Source organism: Dendropsophus ebraccatus, chromosome 7, assembly GCF_027789765.1.
Source record: "Dendropsophus ebraccatus isolate aDenEbr1 chromosome 7, aDenEbr1.pat, whole genome shotgun sequence".
Taxonomy (NCBI): domain Eukaryota; kingdom Metazoa; phylum Chordata; class Amphibia; order Anura; family Hylidae; genus Dendropsophus; species Dendropsophus ebraccatus.
Window position 1 is genome coordinate 5689890 of NC_091460.1, and position 20566 is coordinate 5710455.

Genomic DNA, 20566 nt, shown 5'->3' on the forward strand with positions numbered 1-20566 from the left:
CATCCAGGGGTCCATATCCTCATTGCACCCCTTGTTAGATTCCTTGAGGGGTGTAGTTTCCAGAATGGGGTCACTTGTGGGGGGTTTCCAGTGTTTTGGCAGCACAAGGGCTCTGTAAATGCGACATGGCGTTCATCATCCATTCTAGCCAAATCCAACCTCTAAAATCCAAATGGCTCTCCTTCCCTTCGGAGGCTTGCCCTGCGCCCACATGGCGCTTTATGTCCACATGTGGGGTATTTACGGACTCGGGGGAAATTGCTCTACACATTTTGTGTTTTTTTTTCTCTTTTAACCCCTTGTGAAAATGATAAATTCAAGGCTAGACCAACATTATAGTGTAAAAAATTTAATATTTCATTTTCACGCCACATTGTTCCACATTTGTGCCCGTCACCAGTGGGGTCCATATGCTCACTACACCCCTTGTTACATTCCTTGAGGGGTGTAGTTTCCATAATAGGGTCACTTGTGGGGGGTTTAACTGTCTTGGCAACACAGGGGCCTTTTGAATGCAACATGGCCCCTCGAAATCCATTCCATCCAAATCCAGCCTTCAAATGGCGCACCTTCCCTTTGGAGGCTTACCCTGCACCCGCATGGCGCTTTATGTCCACATGTGGGGTATTTCCGTACTCAGGGGAAATTGCTCTACACATTGTGTTTTTTTTTATCTTTTAACCCCTTGTGAAAATGAAAAAATCAAGACAAGATCAATGATTTAGAGTAAAAATTAAAAAAAAATTACACTAAATGTTGGTCTAGCCTTGATTTTTTTCCATTTCCACAAGGGGTTAAAAAAGAAAATGAACACAAAACGTGTAGGGTAGTTTCCCCTGAGTACGAAAATACCCCACATGTGGACATAATTTGCCATATGGGCACAGGGCAAGTCACCAAAAGGACAGAGCGCCATTTAGAGGCTGGAATGGGGGATGGAGGCCATGTCGCAATTACAAAGCTCCTGTGCTGCCAGAACAGTAGAAACCCCCGACAAGTGACCCAATTCTGGAAACTACACCCCATAAGGAATCTAACAAGGGGTGCAGTGAGCATATGGACCCCACTAGTGATGGGCACATGTGTAGAACATGTGCCGTGAAAATAAAAAATACCATTTTTTTCATTTTCACGTCCCAAATGTGGCCGTCACCAGGGGGCCATATACCCGCTGCCCCACTTGTTAGATTCCTTATAGGGTGTAGTTTCCAGAATGGGGTCACTTGTGGGGGGTTTCTACTGTCCTGGCCGCACAGAGGCTTTGTAATTGCATCATGGCATTTTCTAATGGGAATGGCGGCCATACCTATTTAGCTGGGGAAAAGGGACAATTCTAATTTATTTGGGGGTATTAGGCCAATTATTAGTTTATAAGGTTGGAAATGACAGGTGTCCATCAAATTCAACCTGTGTTGATCCAGAGGAAGGCAAAAAACCCTCGTGAGGCAGACGACAGTAGCCTCATCACAGGGGAAAAATTCCTTCCCGACTCCATAATGGCGATCAGAATAATCCCTGGATCAACGTGACCCCTGAAATAGGAATAAGGGACGGAATTTAGATAATGTAGAACTCCGATGACGTGTGGTGCGCCTTGGAGCGATCCAGTATGCTAAGGCCGGGGTGATCAGGACAGGTGTCACACGGGAAAATGGTGTCCTTCCTGATCCCCCTGTTACCCCACACTCTGCACTTCTTCTGGGGTCTCCCGTTCTCCAGTGTGGGGGACGTCACCTGGAGAATGTTGCCCTGGTGCGATAGGGGGTCCTTCATATCCAGAAACGCTGGGTCCGCTCCATGGCTGCTAAATATTAGGGCGCTATTACTACTTCTGATATGTTCGGATCGTGCCGCAAGCTACAGGGCAGCGAGGGACCGGAAGAGGGGGCGCTGGTATAAAAGTTATCCCCGTACAGGTGGTGGTGACCTTTATCCAGCAGTGGGAAGATCAGTTCCCGGACGATGTCCCCACTAACTCCGAGGATGGGGGGGGAGGGGGCATCTGGGGGCTGGATTCGAGTGTCCCTTCCTTCATACACTCTAAGGGTACGTGCACACTGCGGAATCGCGAAGGATAACCCTTTGTGCATTCCGCAGTTGGCACCCGCCGGCGGACTGATGCAAGCGCACGTCTCCGTCCGTGTCGTAGACTCCATTCTATGCACGGGCGGATTCCGCTCTGCGTCCAACGTGTTGATGGAATGACGGATGATGGAATCCGCCCATGCATAGGATAGAGTCTATGACACGGGCGGAGACGCGCCCCTGCATCAGTCCGCCGGCGGGTGCCAGCCTTGGAATGCACGAAGGGTTATCCTTCGCCATTCCGCAGTGTGCACGTACCCTAAATCTGTAAGTGTACCCTGAGGTACTCTCACAGAGTTTGTAGAATTTCACGCCATACCGTCATCTCTTATTGGGACGGTACTGGCAGAAAAGACGTGTCTGGGGGGCAGCGTACGCTACGCTACTCCCAGACACGTCACTGGATGATGAGGAGGATGAGGATGAATGGAGGAACAAAGGACCCCCCATTCATCCTCACTGGCTGTTTCGGTGTCGGAGGCAATAATAATGTATACGTCCGACGCCGAAAACACCCTAGGGGCCATCTTTATATGGGGATTGGTATATGGGGTATGTAGTGGTGTAGTGTCAAACTTTATTCAATGTAGTGTGGTGTAATGTAGTGTTTTTTTACGTGTTTTTTACAGTAAGTATACAAAAAAAACCTACGCCAAAAATGGTGTTGCTGATGAATGCCGCACTTATGTTCGGCACTTATCAGCAGACCGTGGCAGTAGGATATAAAAAAAAACACCCTACGCCAAAAAGGAGGAGTTGCTGATTAGCAGCGCACTTTCGTGCGATGCTGATCAACACTCAGCGGCGATAGGGTGCGGAAAATAGAAAAAAAAAAAATTGGGAAAAAAAAATTTTTTTTTACTACATTCTGAACATCCCTGTAGTGGCTGATACGTGTATTACACTTATCAGCCGCTAGGGGGCAGCAGAGAGCAAGATCCGAAAATAGACGACGCTGGAGCCGGAAAAATACGAAAAAAGACGACGCTGGAGCCGGAAACAGACGATCGGGACTCACGGAAGAAGCCGAAGTCCCGACAAGATGAAGAGGACGCCGGGAACCCGGAAGACGCCGATCAGGACCCCGGGACAGGTGAGTAATGTACAAATACCTGCTCCGGACCCCTCAGCTACCTAGCTGAGGGGTCCGGAGCAGGTATTTATTACTTGTGGGGACTTTGATCGCCGTGAACGGCCGGCCGGCTGGCCGGCCGTTCACGGCGATCGGGACGGTGGTACCGTGACCACCATTACTTTTTACAGTAATGGCGGTCGGTGCCGTCCTCGGACAGCACCGACCGCCATTTTTTTCCGGGTCATCGGGCCACCGATGGCCCGGAAAGGTTCCGATCGCCGCTATGGGCTTATCAGCCAATAGCGGCGATCGTCGGCATGGGGGGGGTTAACAACCCTCCATGCCGACAGGGAGAGATGGCCTGCTATGTATTATAGCAGGCTATCTCCCCCGATCGGGACCCGGCCGGCCGCGGCGCCCGTTTAAAGGGCTGACGTACCGGTACGTCATGGGTCCTTAAGTGACAGTGATCCATGACGTGCCGGTACGTCATGGGTCCTTAAGAGGTTAAGGGGTTATTTATCAGGGTGGTGTGGTGCTCTCCCCATCGTGGAGGCACCCCGTTGGCAACAGGCTAGAGATATCTGGCTATCCCGTGTTTTGAGACGCGTAACTGAGGCTCCACGGACTCTTGTTTTGCATATTTAAATTTTGGGGGGCATCAGTGGAGACTCTTGATTGAGTACTTCATTGGAGTTTTTTTCGCTGTTCTCCTTGAGTTCAGTGATTACTGTGTTTTGTTGACCCCTTACAGCTGAACTTAACCACATTGGATTTCTCCTATTTCTACTACTTTTATTCCCATATGGTATGTGTCTTCACACGATTTACCCAGGATGCTCTTAAATATGTCCCATTTCTCCTCTGCTATATAGCAGCTTTCAGGAGACTGGGCCTGGATACAGTAAGTATAGCTGTTATATAGCAGCCTTCAGGAGACTGGACCTGGATACAGTAAGTATAGCTGTTATATAGCTGCCTTCAGGAGACTGGACCTGGATACAGTAAGTATAGCTGTTATATAGCTGCCTTCAGGAGACTGGGCCTGGATACAGTAAGTATAGCTGTTATATAGCTGCCTTTCAGGAGACTGGACCTGGATACAGTAAGTATAGCTGTTATATAGCTGCCTTCAGGAGACTGGACCTGGATACAGTAAGTATAACTGTTATATAACATGTCTTCAGGGGACTGGACCTGGATACAGTAAGTATAGCTGCTATATAGCTGCCTTCAGGAGACTGGACCTGGATACAGTAAGTATAGCTGTTATATAGCAGCCTTCAGGAGACTGGACCTGGATACAGTAGGTATAGCTGTTATATAGCTGCCTTCAGGAGACTGGACCTGGATACAGTAAGTTTTGCTGTGTTATAAAGCATGAGAACTAAAAAAAAAAAATATCATGATTTTGAAAATTATAACAGAGACAGTGACTTTAATAATTTTTAATCCAATTTAATCATTATGATTTGGAAACAGTTTATCTTGGGACATGTGATCTACTTATCATAATCTTCCTGCTTAACTATCAGGTTGTAATGTGAGACCCCTTTCCACATTCCACGAATTTCAACCTCAGACCCAAACAGGGTGCGGGCGATCGCCTTGTACGGGACGTCTATTTCAGCTTTCATCACGGAGGACACAACCCGAATGGCGTTACCAGGCTCCAGCTCTATGATTGTGTTAGATTCAAAAGAAGTCTGTAGAAGATAAAGACAATAGGGCCCTTAGTGACCATGTGTTATTAGTATATCAGTAGAGCGAACAAAAGTCAGAACTGTCCAATATCTGGTATTTTTTATTGTTCTTTGTAAGAAATTCAAGGATTCAATGTGGTGAAAATGATTCTGATGACAATTTTGAATGACAAGATGAACAGTTCTATAGCCAAATCAGATTGATACCTTAGCTAAAAATAAGAATAAGGACTGAGCCTCATGAGCTTCCATAGCTATGACCCAGGAGGCTTCAAGGAAGCCTCTTGTTGTCATAGCAACCATTGCTTCTGCACAGCCCCGATGGTAAGCATAGGCAGGGCCGGCTCCAGGATTTTGTGGGCCCTTGGTCGAAAGAGCCTCAGTGGGCCCCTTTGTATAGCAAATTATGTGGCATCATTGTTAGAGGGTCTCGGGTCTCTATCTCTCGATTCTCTGTATGAGTGTGAATATATCTCCCCATTCTGTGTAGGTATACAGCAGTGTACTATATACTTATCATCCTCCTGTATGAGTGTGTATATATATCTCCATTCTGTGTAGGTATACAGCAGTGCATTATATACTTATTATCCCCCCCTGTATGAGTGTGTATATATCTCTCCATTCTGTGTAGGTATACAGCAGTGCATTATATACTTATTATCCCCTCCTGTATGAGTGTGTATATATCTCTCCATTCTGTGTAGGTATACAGCAGTGCATTATATACTTATTATCCCCTCCTGTATGAGTGTGAATATATCTCCCCATTCTGTGTAGGTATACAGCAGTGTATTATATACTTATTATCCCCCTGTATGAGTGTGTGTATATCTCTCCATTCTGTGTAGGTATACAGCAGTGTATTATATACTTATTATCCTCCTGTATGAGTGTGAATATATCTCCCCATTCTGTGTAGGTATACAGCAGTGTATTATATACTTATTATCCCCCTGTATGAGTGTGTATATATATCTCCATTCTGTGTAGGTATACAGCAGTGCATTATATACTTATTATCCCCTCCTGTATGAGTGTGTATATATCTCTCCATTCTGTGTAGGTATACAGCAGTGTATTATATACTTATTATCCTCCTGTATGAGTGTGAATATATCTCCCCATTCTGTGTAGGTATACAGCAGTGTATTATATACTTATTATCCTCCTGTATGAGTGTGTATATATATCCCCATTCTGTGTAGGTATACAGCAGTGTATTAAATACTTATTATCCCCCTGTATGAGTGTGTATATATATATCTCCATTCTGTGTAGGTATACAGCAGTGCATTATATACTTATTATCCCCTCCTGTATGAGTGTGTATATATCTCTCCATTCTGTGTAGGTATACAGCAGTGTATTATATACTTATTATCCCCCTGTATGAGTGTGTATATATCCCCCCATTCTGTGTAGGTATACAGCAGTGTATTATATACTTATCATCCTCCTGTATGAGTGTGAATATATCTCCCCATTCTGTGTAGGTATACAGCAGTGTACTATATACTTATTATCCCCCTCCTGTATGAGTGTGTATATATCTCCCCATTCTGTGTAGGTATACAGCAGTGTATTATATACTTATTATCCTCCTGTATGAGTGTGTATATATCTCCATTCTGTGTAGGTATACAGCAGTGTATTATATACTTATTATCCTCCTGTATGAGTGTGTATATATATCCCCATTCTGTGTAGGTATACAGCAGTGTATTATATACTTATTATCCCCCTGTATGAGTGTGTATATATCCCCATTCTGTGTAGGTATACAGCAGTGTATTATATACATATTATCCTCCTGTATGAGTGTGTATATATGTCCCCATTCTGTATAGGTATACAGCAGTGTATTATATACTTATTATCCCCCTGTATGAGTGTGTATATATATCTCCATTCTGTGTAGGTATACAGCAGTGTATTATATACTTATTATCCTCCTGTATGAGTGTGTATATATATCCCCCCATTCTGTGTAGGTATACAGCAGTGTATTATATACTTATTATCCTCCCCCTGTATGAGTGTGTATATATCTCCATTCTGTGTAGGTATACAGCAGTGTATTATATACTTATTATCCTCCTGTATGAGTGTATATATCTCCCCATTCTGTGTAGGTATACAGCAGTGTATTATATACTTATTATCCTCCTGTATGAGTGTGTATATATCTCCCCATTCTGTGTAGGTATACAGCAGTGTATTATATACTTATTATCCTCCTGTATGAGTGTGTATATATATCCCCATTCTGTGTAGGTATACAGCAGTGTATTATATACTTATTATCCTCCTGTATGAGTGTGTATATATCTCCCCATTCTGTGTAGGTATACAGCAGTGTATTATATACTTATTATCCCCCTGTATGAGTGTGTATATATATCTCCATTCTGTGTAGGTATACAGCAGTGTATTATATACTTATTATCCTCCTGTATGAGTGTGTATATATGTCCCCATTCTGTGTAGGTATACAGCAGTGTATTATGTACTTATTATCCCCCTGTATGAGTGTGTATATATCTCCCCATTCTGTGTAGGTATACAGCAGTGTATTATATACTTATTATCCTCCTGTATGAGTGTGTATATATATCTCCATTCTGTGTAGGTATACAGCAGTGTATTATATACTTATTATCCCCCTGTATGAGTGTGTATATATATCCCCATTCTGTGCAGGTATACAGCAGTGTATTATATACTTATTATCCTCCTGTATGAGTGTGTATATATCTGCCCATTCTGTGTAGGTATACAGCAGTGTATTATATACTTATTATCCCCCTGTATAAGTGTGTATATATCTCCCCATTCTGTGTAGGTATACAGCAGTGTATTATATACTTATTATCCCCCTCCTGTATGAGTGTGTATATATCCCCATTCTGTGTAGGTATACAGCAGTGTATTATATACTTATTATCCCCCTCCTGTATGAGTGTGTATATATCTCCCTATTCTGTGTAGGTATACAGCAGTGTATTATATACTTATTATCCCCCTCCTGTATGAGTGTATATATATCCCCATTCTGTGTAGGTATACAGCAGTGTATTATATACTTATTATCCCCCTCCTGTATGAGTGTGTATATATATATCCCCATTCTGTGTAGGTATACAGCAGTGTATTATATACTTATTATCCTCCTGTATGAGTGTGTATATATCTCCCCATTCTGTGTAGGTATACAGCAGTGTATTATATACTTATTATCCTCCTCTTGTATGAGTGTGTATATATCTCCCCATTCTGTGTAGGTATACAGCAGTGTATTATATACTTATTATCCCCCAGTATGAGTGTGTATATATCTCCCCATTCTGTGTAGGTATACAGCAGTGTATTATATACTTATTATCCTCCTGTATGAGTGTGTATATATGTCCCCATTCTGTGTAGGTATACAGCAGTGTATTATATACTTATTATCCCCCTGTATGAGTGTGTATATATCTCCCCATTCTGTGTAGGTATACAGCAGTGTATTATATACTTATTATCCTCCTGTATGAGTGTGTATATATATCTCCATTCTGTGTAGGTATACAGCAGTGTATTATATACTTATTATCCTCCTCCTGTATGAGTGTGTATATATCTCCCCATTCTGTGTAGGTATACAGCAGTGTATTATATACTTATTATCCCCCTCCTGTATGAGTGTGTATATATCTCCATTCTGTGTAGGTATACAGCAGTGTATTATATACTTATTATCCTCCTGTATGAGTGTGTATATATCTCCCCATTCTGTGTAGGTATACAGCAGTGTATTATATACTTATTATCCTCCTGTATGAGTGTGTATATATATCTTCATTCTGTGTAGGTATACAGCAGTGTATTATATGCTTATTATCCCCCTCCTGTATGAGTGTGTATATATCTCCCTATTCTGTGTAGGTATACAGCAGTGTATTATATACTTATTATCCCCCTCCTGTATGAGTGTATATATATCCCCATTCTGTGTAGGTATACAGCAGTGTATTATATACTTATTATCCCCCTCCTGTATGAGTGTGTATATATATATCCCCATTCTGTGTAGGTATACAGCAGTGTATTATATACTTATTATCCTCCTGTATGAGTGTGTATATATCTCCCCATTCTGTGTAGGTATACAGCAGTGTATTATATACTTATTATCCCCCTCCTGTATGAGTGTGTATATATCTCCCCATTCTGTGTAGGTATACAGCAGTGTATTATATACTTATTATCCCCCAGTATGAGTGTGTATATATCTCCCCATTCTGTGTAGGTATACAGCAGTGTATTATATACTTATTATCCTCCTGTATGAGTGTGTATATATGTCCCCATTCTGTGTAGGTATACAGCAGTGTATTATATACTTATTATCCCCCTGTATGAGTGTGTATATATCTCCCCATTCTGTGTAGGTATACAGCAGTGTATTATATACTTATTATCCTCCTGTATGAGTGTGTATATATATCTCCATTCTGTGTAGGTATACAGCAGTGTATTATATACTTATTATCCTCCTCCTGTATGAGTGTGTATATATCTCCCCATTCTGTGTAGGTATACAGCAGTGTATTATATACTTATTATCCCCCTCCTGTATGAGTGTGTATATATCTCCATTCTGTGTAGGTATACAGCAGTGTATTATATACTTATTATCCTCCTGTATGAGTGTGTATATATCTCCCCATTCTGTGTAGGTATACAGCAGTGTATTATATACTTATTATCCTCCTGTATGAGTGTGTATATATCCCCATTCTGTGTAGGTATACAGCAGTGTATTATATACTTATTATCCCCCTCCTGTATGAGTGTGTATATATCCCCCCATTCTGTGTAGGTATACAGCAGTGTATTATATACTTATAACCCCCCTCTTGTATGAGTGTGTATATATCTCCATTCTGTGTAGGTATACAGCAGTGTATTATATACTTATTATCCTCCTGTATGAGAGTATATATATCTTCCCATTCTGTGTAGGTATACAGCAGTGTATTATATACTTATTATCCTCCCCTCCTGTATGAGTGTTGATATATCTATCTCTTGGGCATATATATACATACTCATACAGAAGGAGGATAATAAGTATATAATACACTGCTGATCCCCTACACAGAATGGAGAGATGCTGTGAAGGGTCCCAGCATACAGGTCAAATAAAGTTTGACAAAATACCCGGAAATAAAAAACGTAATTCAGTAACTCACAGGTGACGTCTTCTTTGATCTGAGGGGATTGCTCTCCATTTTCTCTCCATCTAGCCCACACCACCATGATTATTTCTTGCAGCTACAATTCTTCCCTTCAGAACCTTTCAGACAAACCATCTTAGGCTCCGCACATTTCCAGCAACTTCCTTCCCACCCATAGGCTCCTGTACAGTAGTAATTCTGCTGCTTGGTGTTATGTGCAGTAAAGTAAGGAGGTATGTGGGTCCCGTATGTAGGATCCCGTGCTATGTCCCCAATATAGTAATAATGTCCTCATGTTGTGCCCCCCATATAGTAAAAATGTCCTTTGTCCCCATAGTAATGTCCCTTGCTGATCCCCCATAGTAATGTCCCCTGCTGATCCCCCATAGTAATGTCCCCTGCTGATCCCCCATAGTAATGTCCCCTGCTGATCCCCCATAGTAATGTCCCCTGCTGATCCCCCATAGTAATGTCCCTTGCTGATCCCCCATAGTAATTTCCCCTGCTGATCCCTCCATAGTAATGTCCCCTGCTGAACCCACAAAGTAATGTCCCCTGCTGACCCTACATAGTAATGTCCCCTGCTGACCCTACATAGTAATGTCCCCTGCTGATCCCCCCATAGTAATGCCCCTGCTGACCCCCCCATAATAATGGCCCCTGCTGACCCCCCCATAGTAATGGCCCCTGCTGACCCCCCATAGTAACACAAACAAACAAAGGCATACTCACCTCATCCGGCCAGGGGACGGGTCTTCCCTCTTCTAGCTCACCTCTCCCTTCTGTGTGCCAGGGGGATGGATCATCCGGCAGGCGCGATTACATCATCGCTTTGCCCTGCTGGGGAGATCTCATGATCCATCCAGCGCTGCGGAGGGAGGCCCAGCTCAGGACGTCATGGAGGGGGAGAGTGGCGTCCCGCCGCATCCCCTCCCCGAGACTCAGGGTCGGCAGCACCCCACCCGGGTGACAGCGATGCTGACCTTGATTACCGGGGAGGGGATGCGGCGGGACGCCACTCCCCCTCCATGACTTTCTGAGCTAGGCCTCCCTCCGCAGCGCTGGATGGATCATGGGATCTCCCCAGCAGGGCAGAGCGATGACGTCATTGCGCCTGCCAGATGATCCATCCCCGCGGCGCAGCGGAGGGAGGCCCTGGACGTCATGAAGGGCATGCGGTTAATCATTACTGGGGCAAGTGCCGGGGGGGGCCCTTGAGCGGCTGTGGGCCCCGGCACTTGCCCGAGTAAGCCGGGTGCTGACGACGGCCCTGAGCATAGGGGAATCCCTATACAGTACACTATAGGTACTGTGATTGCCCTGATCGCAGTATCCATAGGGTTGACTGTCAACATCGGAGCGTGGCTCTGATGCTGACAGTTGCGGCAGGTCCCTGGCTATCACAGCTGGGACCTGCTGTGGGAAGGCATGGTCGCATGTTTCATCCCAGGACGAAACTGAACATCCTTGAGCGGTAACTCACTGCAAAAAAGGACAGTAACTCCCTTAGTCCTGAAGAAGTTAATAACCTTTGTTGCCCTCCTGTGCACTCACTCTAGTTCAGCTGTGTCCTTCTTATATACCGATGCCTGGTGCTATACACAGTATATACCATGTGGGGTCTAACCAGTGATTTATAAAGAAGCAAAACCACATTCTCATCTTTAGCATCTATACCTCTTTTGATGCACCCCATTATTTTATTAGCCTTGGCAGCTGCTGCCTGGCACTGATCACTAAAGATGAGGTTACTGTCCACCAATACCCCCAGGTCCTTTTCGACAGCATTGTTACCCAGTGTTTTATTATTATTTAGCAATAAATGTACTTATTTTTATTTTTATACTTACATTTTACATTAACCTTACATTTATCCACATTAAAGGACAAGTTCCATGAAAAACTTTTTCCCAGTAATTGAAGCACATTACAAAGTTATATAACTCTGTAATTTGCTTCATTCACCTATCTGCCTCCCTTCCCTGTCTTTTCCCCCCTCCACCCCCCACCAGGAAGTGTAAGAAACTCACACAGACCTGATTACTGTTGTCACCGTCACCAAGCTCTTCTCTCAGCTCCTTCTCCTGTTACACCAGCCTCCCCCCTCCCCTGCCTTGTCAGGTGACAGGCTTGCTCAGCTCCCATTGGCTGAACAACTGCAAGCCATCACTTGTCACATCTCACTTGCTTATCTTCCCTCACACTGACTGCGGCACATAGGCAGCTCCCCCCTCCCCTCATACCCTCTCTCCCCCCTCCCCTCATACCCTCTCTCCCCCTCCCCTCATACCCTCTCTCCCCCTCCCCTCATACCCTCTCTCCCCCCTCCCCTCATACCATCTCTCCTGCTGCCGTGAAGGAGTCATGTCACTAGAGAAGATAAGCTGAGCAAGCAGAGTCACCTGACAAGGAGGGGAGGGGGAGGCTGGTGTAACAGGAGCTAGAGCAGCCCTCCTGCTGATGACTCATCCTCACAAGAAGTTCTGCCTGGTGACGGTGACGACAGTAATCAGGTCTGTGTAAAGGCCCTATTCCACGGAACGATTATCGTTCGTTTTCGGACGATATCGGCCGCTACGGACGATAATCGTCCCGTGGAATAGAGTGCAACGATCAGCCGACATCGTTCATGTCGGCTGATCGTTGCAGTCGCTTGTTTTTCAACATGTTGAAAAACAAGCGACTGATATAGCAGCGATCTGCTGCCGTCGCTCCGTTGAATAGGAGCGTCGGCAGCAGATGCTGCTATATCCTATGGGCTGCCCGGACGATCTAGCGTTCCCCCGGGCAGCCCCCCCGCAGCTCCCCGCCGCCCCCTCCCGCACTCACCCGCTCGCTGAGGCCGCGTTGAATAGCGGCGGCAGCGAGCGGCGAACGAGGAGCAAACGAGCACTGACAGCACTCGTTTGCTCTTCTGACGACCAGTGGAATAGGGGCATAAGTCAGGACACTTCCTTGTGGGGGGTGGAGGGGGGAAAAGACAGGGAAGGGAGGCAGATAGGTGATTGAAGTATATTACAGAGTTATATAATTTTGTAATCTGCTTCAATTACTGGGAAAAAGTTTTTCATGGCACTTGTCCTTTAAGCCTCATTTGTCATTTATCTGCCCAAGCCTCCAACTTCTCAGAATCCCTCTGTAATATTTTTTATCCTCCTCTGTGCTGATTACTCAGTTTAATATAATTTGCAAAAAATGATTCTACTCTACAAGGTCATTAAAAACATATTAAAAAGAAGCAGCCCTAATACTGCCCCCTGTGGTGCTAGTGGGGTACTGCCCCACTAGTAACTGTGACCCAATCTGAGCATATTCAGTCAATGACCACCCTCTGTTTTCTATCACACAACCAGTTACTTACCCATTTGCATACGTTTTCCCCGAGTCCCAGCATCCTCATTTTGTAGACCAACCTTTCATACGGCACAGTATCAAATGCCTTAGAAAAGTCCAGATACACAACATCCACAGCTTTCCCCAGATACACAACGTCCACAGCCTCCCCCGATACACAACGTCCACAGCCTCCCCCAGGCCCAGTCTATATACACAACGTCCACAGCCTCCCCCAGATACACAACGTCCACAGCCCCCCCCAGATACACAACATCCACAGCCTCCCCCAGATACACAACGTCCACAGCCTCCCCCCGATACACAACGTCCACAGCCTCCCCCAGGCCCAGTCTATATACACAACGTCCACAGCCTCCCCCAGATACACAACGTCCACAGCCTCCCCCAGATACACAACATCCACAGCCTCCCCCAGATACACAACATCCACAGCCTCCCCCCGATACACAACGTCCACAGCCTCCCCCAGGCCCAGTCTATATACACAACGTCCACAGCCTCCCCCAGATACACAACATCCACAGCCTCCCCCAGATACACAACATCCACAGCCTCCCCCAGATACACAACGTCCACAGCCTCCCCCCGATACACAACGTCCACAGCCTCCCCCAGGCCCAGTCTATATACACAACGTCCACAGCCTCCCCCAGATACACAACGTCCACAGCCTCCCCCAGATACACAACATCCACAGTCTCCCCCAGATACACAACATCCACAGTCTCCCCCAGATACACAACGTCCACAGTCTCCCCCAGATACACAACGTCCACAGCCTCCCCCAGATACACAACATCCACAGTCTCCCCCAGATACACAACATCCACAGCCTCCCCCAGGTCCTGTCTATATACACATATACAGCCTCCCCCAGATACACAACATCCACAGCCTCCCCCAGATACACAACATCCACAGCCTCCCCCGGGTCCTGTCTATATACACATATACAGCCTCCCCCAGGTCCTGTCTATATACACATATACAGCCTCCCCCAGATACACATATACAGCCTCCCCCAGATACACAACATCCACAGCCTCCCCCAGATACACAACATCCACAGCCTCCCCCAGGTCCTGTCTATATACACATATACAGCCTCCCCCAGATACACAACATCCACAGCCTCCCCCAGGTCCTGTCTATATACACATATACAGCCTCCCCCAGATACACATCATCCACAGCGTCCCCCAGGTCCTGTCTATATACACATATACAGCCTCCCCCAGATACACAACATCCACAGCCTCCCCCAGATACACAACGTCCACAGCCTCCCCCAGATACCCAACATCCACAGCCTCCCCCAGATACACAACATCCACAGCCTCCCACAGGTCCAGTCTATATACACAACGTCCACAGCCTCCCCCAGATACACAACGTCCACAGCCTCCCCCAGATACACAACATCCACAGCCTCCCACAGGTCCAGTCTATATACACAACATCCACAGCCTCCCCCAGATACACAACGTCCACAGCCTCCCCCAGGTCCAGTCTATATACACAACGTCCACAGCCTCCCCCAGATACACAACGTCCACAGCCTCCCCCAGGTCCAGTCTATATACACAACGTCCACAGCCTCCCCCAGATACACATCATCCACAGCCTCCCACAGGTCCAGTCTATATACACAACATCCACAGCCTCCCCCAGATACACATCATCCACAGCCTCCCACAGGTCCAGTCTATATACACAACGTCCACAGCCTCCCCCAGGTCCAGTCTATATACACAACATCCACAGCCTCCCCCAGATACACATCATCCACAGCCTCCCCCAGGTCCAGTCTATATACACAACATCCACAGCCTCCCCCAGGTCCAGTCTATATACACAACATCCACAGCCTCCCCCAGATACACATCATCCACAGCCTCCCCCAGGTCCAGTCTATATACACAACGTCCACAGCCTCCCCCAGATACACAACGTCCACAGCCTCCCCCAGGTCCAGTCTATAACTTACCTCTTCATAGAAGCCGATCAGATTAGTCTGACAGGACCGATCACTCATAAATCCATGCTGGTGCTGCGTCATAAGATTATTTTCATTAAGATTCTCTAGTATAGCATCACTTATATAAGATACTCCAGTATAGCATCTCTTACAAACCCCTCATATACTTTACCCATGATAGATATTAGACTTACTGGCCTATAGTCTCCAGGATCACTTCTTGAATATTGGTACCACATTAGCTATGCGCCAGTCATGTGGAACAATCCCTGTCAATATAGAATCTTTAAATATTAGGAATAAGGGTCTGTCTAACACAATACCTAATTATTGCAAAACTTCTTGTTGTGTTAGGCAGGTGAGAGTTATGGGAGGATTTACATTATCCCTAGTCATGTCGTGTGTTATGTGATTCTCCTCCACTATTACACCCAGATTATTTTAAAGGGGACCAACATTTCTGGTTTTAAGTCTCTTATTATTTATATAGGTGAAGAACATTTTGGCATTCTAGAAAAAAGTTTTTCGCTTTGCTCAGTTTACTTGGAGAAGTCATACTAGACCTCTGGGAATTGGGGCACCTAAACTAAAGAACTAATATTTCCAGACAAAATTAATTGGATTCATATTGGTACCCTAATGGGGACAGGAACTAAAAACACTATGTAAAGTGCTGTAGAATCAGTGGGTGCTATACAAATAAAAGCATTATTAGGCTATGTTCCTACAGCATGAGAGAACGGCCGTTCCGTGACCCAGCTGGGTCACGGAACCACCGGTCTCTGAAAAGATCATCCCGGCCGGTACTGCAGTTCCGGCCAGATGATCTTTCCTGCAGCAGAGTTCTGATGCGTCCGCAGCCGCTCGCTCAATAGTGTGTACATGGTTTCCTGTGGCTGCTATTCACTGAGTTCTTTGCGGCACCGTTAGGGATCCCGGCCAGAGTGTATACTATGTGTATACGCTCCGGCTGGGATCCCGTAGAAGATAATGCAGCATGTCTTTTTGTGTTTTTGCCGATTGCAACAACGGACGTGCATTTATGAAAAGATACTCTGTGGGAACATAGCCTAATACTGTCAGTTTGTTCTCCTAGTTATATGATCTTACAATACCAACTCCAGCTGGATGAGACGCCATTTACATTCATGTTTACCCCATTATAAATTACCCAAAGACCAGCCATGTATTTTATAGTGTATCCTCAGTGACCTACCTCAGTTTCATTAGTCTTTTCCATGTTCCAGTTGTGGGTGGTGTTCATGCTCATTGTGACAGTCACTTGTCCTTCAGCAACAACAGGAATTCCCGTCTTAACGGTAGTCTCAGCTCCGATTCCAAACGTAAATCCATGATCACGGGAAAAACTGCTGGATTCCCTTACAGTTTTATTGATCCTGATACAACATAAACAGCGTTATAAGGTCCCAATCCCTAATCCGTTGTTTTTGTCTGTGGCTGACTATAGGAGCTCTCAGTTATGGCCATAAGCCCTGGTTACAATACATCTGCACGTATAAGACTGTGGAGATATTCTACCCATATTGGATGATTAATATGTTATGATACTAATGTGTAAATTATATACTAAAATAGACGCAAAAATTCACATTATTAAGATTTATATTTGTATGTCTTATAATTCTTGTTCTCTACCTATCTAGTATCTAGTAGAAGCAGAAATGTCGCCCTCCATATCTGGGCAATGGGGATGAATCCAGAAGCTTTCTTTGTTAATGATGTTATTCTTCGCACCTGTTTATAAGCGGTACGGCAGATCTGAGATTCTGTTTTTATAACAATCTCTTATGATGATGTTTTAATCAGGGCTGAATTACAGGGAGTGCAAACTGGGCACATGCTCAACTGGGCACAGACATCCACAATATCGAGATGTGGAAGGTCTACACCAACTGAATTGACTGGGCAGACAATAGCTGATCAGCATTGTGAATGGAGATTCCTTTATGTAGCCCAGACACACAGCTAAAACACTTCCTCTGTATAGATGCTCCTTTACCAATGCTTTCTATGCTACTTTATTGGTCTAGCCGCTGCTGCAGTGCCACCACTGTCCATTAGTGAGCACCCATGGCAGCTTGCTGTGGATTTAAAGCGACACTATCAGCAGGTTCTTCCCAAAGAACCTGCTGATATGCCGCAGTAGCTGTGTCCCTCAGTAGTATATGGCCATTAGTTTCACCCCTCTCCTCCCCCACATTGTTTCTAAAATCGTTAAATGCTCTTAAGTAAAGGCCAGACATAACACAGTTTAAGGGAGGCCGGCATGACAGGGAAAATGGGACATAGTGGGTTAAGAAGTACTGCTCAGCTAGGGCGGGAGTTGCTAGGGGTGGAGCTGGTTGTGAGGGGAGGTATTATAGCATACCTCCCAACCGTCCCGGATCCAGCGGGACAGTCCGGATTTGGGGGTGATGTCCCGCTGTCCCGGAACGGCCCCCCTGTGTCCCACAGGCATCACTGAAGCCATCTGACAGTGTCAGATGGCTTACGGGACGCTGTTTGCACAAGCAGGGAGCTTCTGGAGCAGACAGCCTCACACACAGCTCAGCTGCTGCCCCGGAAGCTCTCTGCTCCAGCCCCGCACGGTACCTGCATTCTTCTTCTCTCCTCTTCTCTCCTGTCTGCTGCCGTGGCTGCTGCTGATGACGTCACAGGTCAGGGAAAGGCTGGAGAGAAAGCAGATACCGCTGGACTGGAGCTGTGAGCTGCGGGGGCAGGGAGCAGTGTGACGCTGTCTGCTCTCTCCTGCTTTGTCCCTGACCTGTGACCAGCTTGGAGAAAACCGTCAGCAAGCTGGGATCTGACTGCTCTCTGACTAGGTGGGTATATGTTGTTTTTATTATTTTCTGTCAGGGATGGGTCTGCCTAGAGGAGAGGGAATAGGGGGGGGGGGGGGGGGGAGGTTACTACAGAGGGACCTATGATATGGAGGTTACTACAGAGGGACCTATGATATGGAGGTTACTACAGAGGGACCTATGATATGGAGGTTACTACAGAGGGACCTATGATATGGAGGTTACTACAGAGGGACCTATGATATGGGGGGTTACTACAGAGGGACCTATGATATGGAGGTTACTACAGAGGGACCTATGATATGGAGGTTACTACAGGGGGACCAATGATATGGGGGGTTACTACAGAGGGACCTATGATATGGGGGGTTACTACAGAGGGACCTATGATATGGAGGTTACTACAGAGAGACCTATGATATGGAGGTTACTACAGAGGGACCTATGATATGGGGGTTACTACAGAGGGACCTATGATATGGGGGTAACTACACTGGGACCTATGATATGGAGGTTACTACAGAGAGACCTATGATATGGGGGAGGGTTACTACAGAGGGACCTATGATATGGGGGTTACTACAGAGGGACCTATGATATGGGGGTTACTACAGAGGAACCTATGATATGGGGGGGTTACTACAGAGGGACCTATGATATGGAGGTTACTACAGAGGGATCTATGATATGGGCAGTTACTACAGAGGGACCTATGATATGGAGGTTACTACAGAGGGACGTATGATATGGGGGTAACTACACTGGGACCTATGATATGGAGGTTACTACAGAAGGACCTATGATATGGGGGGTTACTACAGAGGGACCTATGATATGGGGGTAACTACACTGGGACCTATGATATGGGGGTTACTACAGAGGGACCTATGATATGGGGGGGTTACTACAGAGGGACCTAAGATATGGGGGTTACTACAGAGGGACCTATGATATGGGGGTTACTACACTGGGACCTATGATATGGGGGTTACTACAGAGGGACCTATGATATGGGGGGTTACTACAATCGGACCTATGATATGGGGGAGGGTTACTACAGAGGGACCTATGATATGGGGGTTACTACAGAGGGACCTATGATATGGGGGTTACTACAGAGGAACCTATGATATGGGGGGGGTTACTACAGAGGGACCTATGATATGGGGGTTACTACAGAGGAACCTATGATATGGGGGGGTTACTACAGAGGGACCTATGATATGGGGGTTACTACAATCGGACCTATGATATGGGGGAGGGTTACTACAGAGGGACCTATGATATGGGGGTTACTACAGAGGGACCTATGATATGGGGGTTACTACAGAGGGACCTATGATATGGGGGTTACTACAGAGGGACCTATGATATGAGGGGTTACTACAGAGGGACGTATGATATGGGGGTTACTACAATGGGACCTATGATATGGGGGTTACTACAGACGGACCTATGATATGAGGGGTTACTACAGAGGGACCTATGATATGGGGGTTACTACAGAGGGACCCATGATATGAGGGGTTACTACAGAGGGACCTATGATATGAGGGGTTACTACAGAGGGACCTATGATATGAGGGGTTACTACAGAGGGACGTATGATATGGGGGTTACTACAATGGGACCTATGATATGGGGGTTACTACAGACGGACCTATGATATGGGGGTTACTACAGAGGGACCTATGATATGGGGGTAACTACACTGGGACCTATGATATGGGGGTTACTACAGAGGGACCTATGATATGGGGGTTACTACAGAGGGACCTATGATATGGGGGTAACTACACTGGGACCTAAGATATGGGGGTTACTACAGAGGGACCTATGATATGGGGGTAACTACACTGGGACCTAAGATATGGGGGTTACTACAGAGGGACCTATGATATGGGGGTTACTACAGAGGGACCTATGATATGGGGGTTACTACACTGGGACCTATGATATGGGGGGTTACTACAATCGGACCTATGATATGGGGGGTTACTACAGAGGGACCTATGATATGGGGGTTACTACAGAGGGACCTATGATATGAGGGTTACTACAGAGGGACCTATGATATGGGGGAGGGTTACTACAGAGGGACCTATGATATGGGGGTTACTACAGAGGAACCTATGATATGGGGGGGTTACTACAGAGGGACCTATGATATGGGGGTTACTACAGAGGGACCTATGATATGGGGGTTACTACAGAGGGACCTATGATATGGGGGTTACTACAGAGGGACCTATGATATGGGGGTTACTACAGAAGGACCTATGATATGGGGGTTACTACAGAGGGACCTATGATATGGGGGT

The 20566-nt window shown here is 45.8% G+C and overlaps 1 protein-coding gene across 2 annotated transcripts in view; it reads right to left on the reverse strand.

The window, feature by feature from the left end:
* Positions 1-4601: 4601 nt before the first annotated feature.
* Positions 4602-20566, reverse strand: part of LOC138796629 (tachylectin-2-like) — a 77238-nt gene continuing 61273 nt past the window's right edge. Inside the window, exons 3-5 of one of the 2 annotated variants that reach the window (XM_069976243.1) lie at positions 16640-16820; positions 15433-15495; positions 4602-4866 (exon numbers count right to left, since the gene is read on the reverse strand). In XM_069976243.1, the coding sequence (XP_069832344.1) occupies positions 4663-4866; positions 15433-15495; positions 16640-16820 (448 nt within the window). In that variant the 3' untranslated portion in view covers positions 4602-4662. The remainder of the gene's footprint in view (positions 4867-15432; positions 15496-16639; positions 16821-20566) is intronic. The other variant, XM_069976244.1, reaches the window with a different exon arrangement.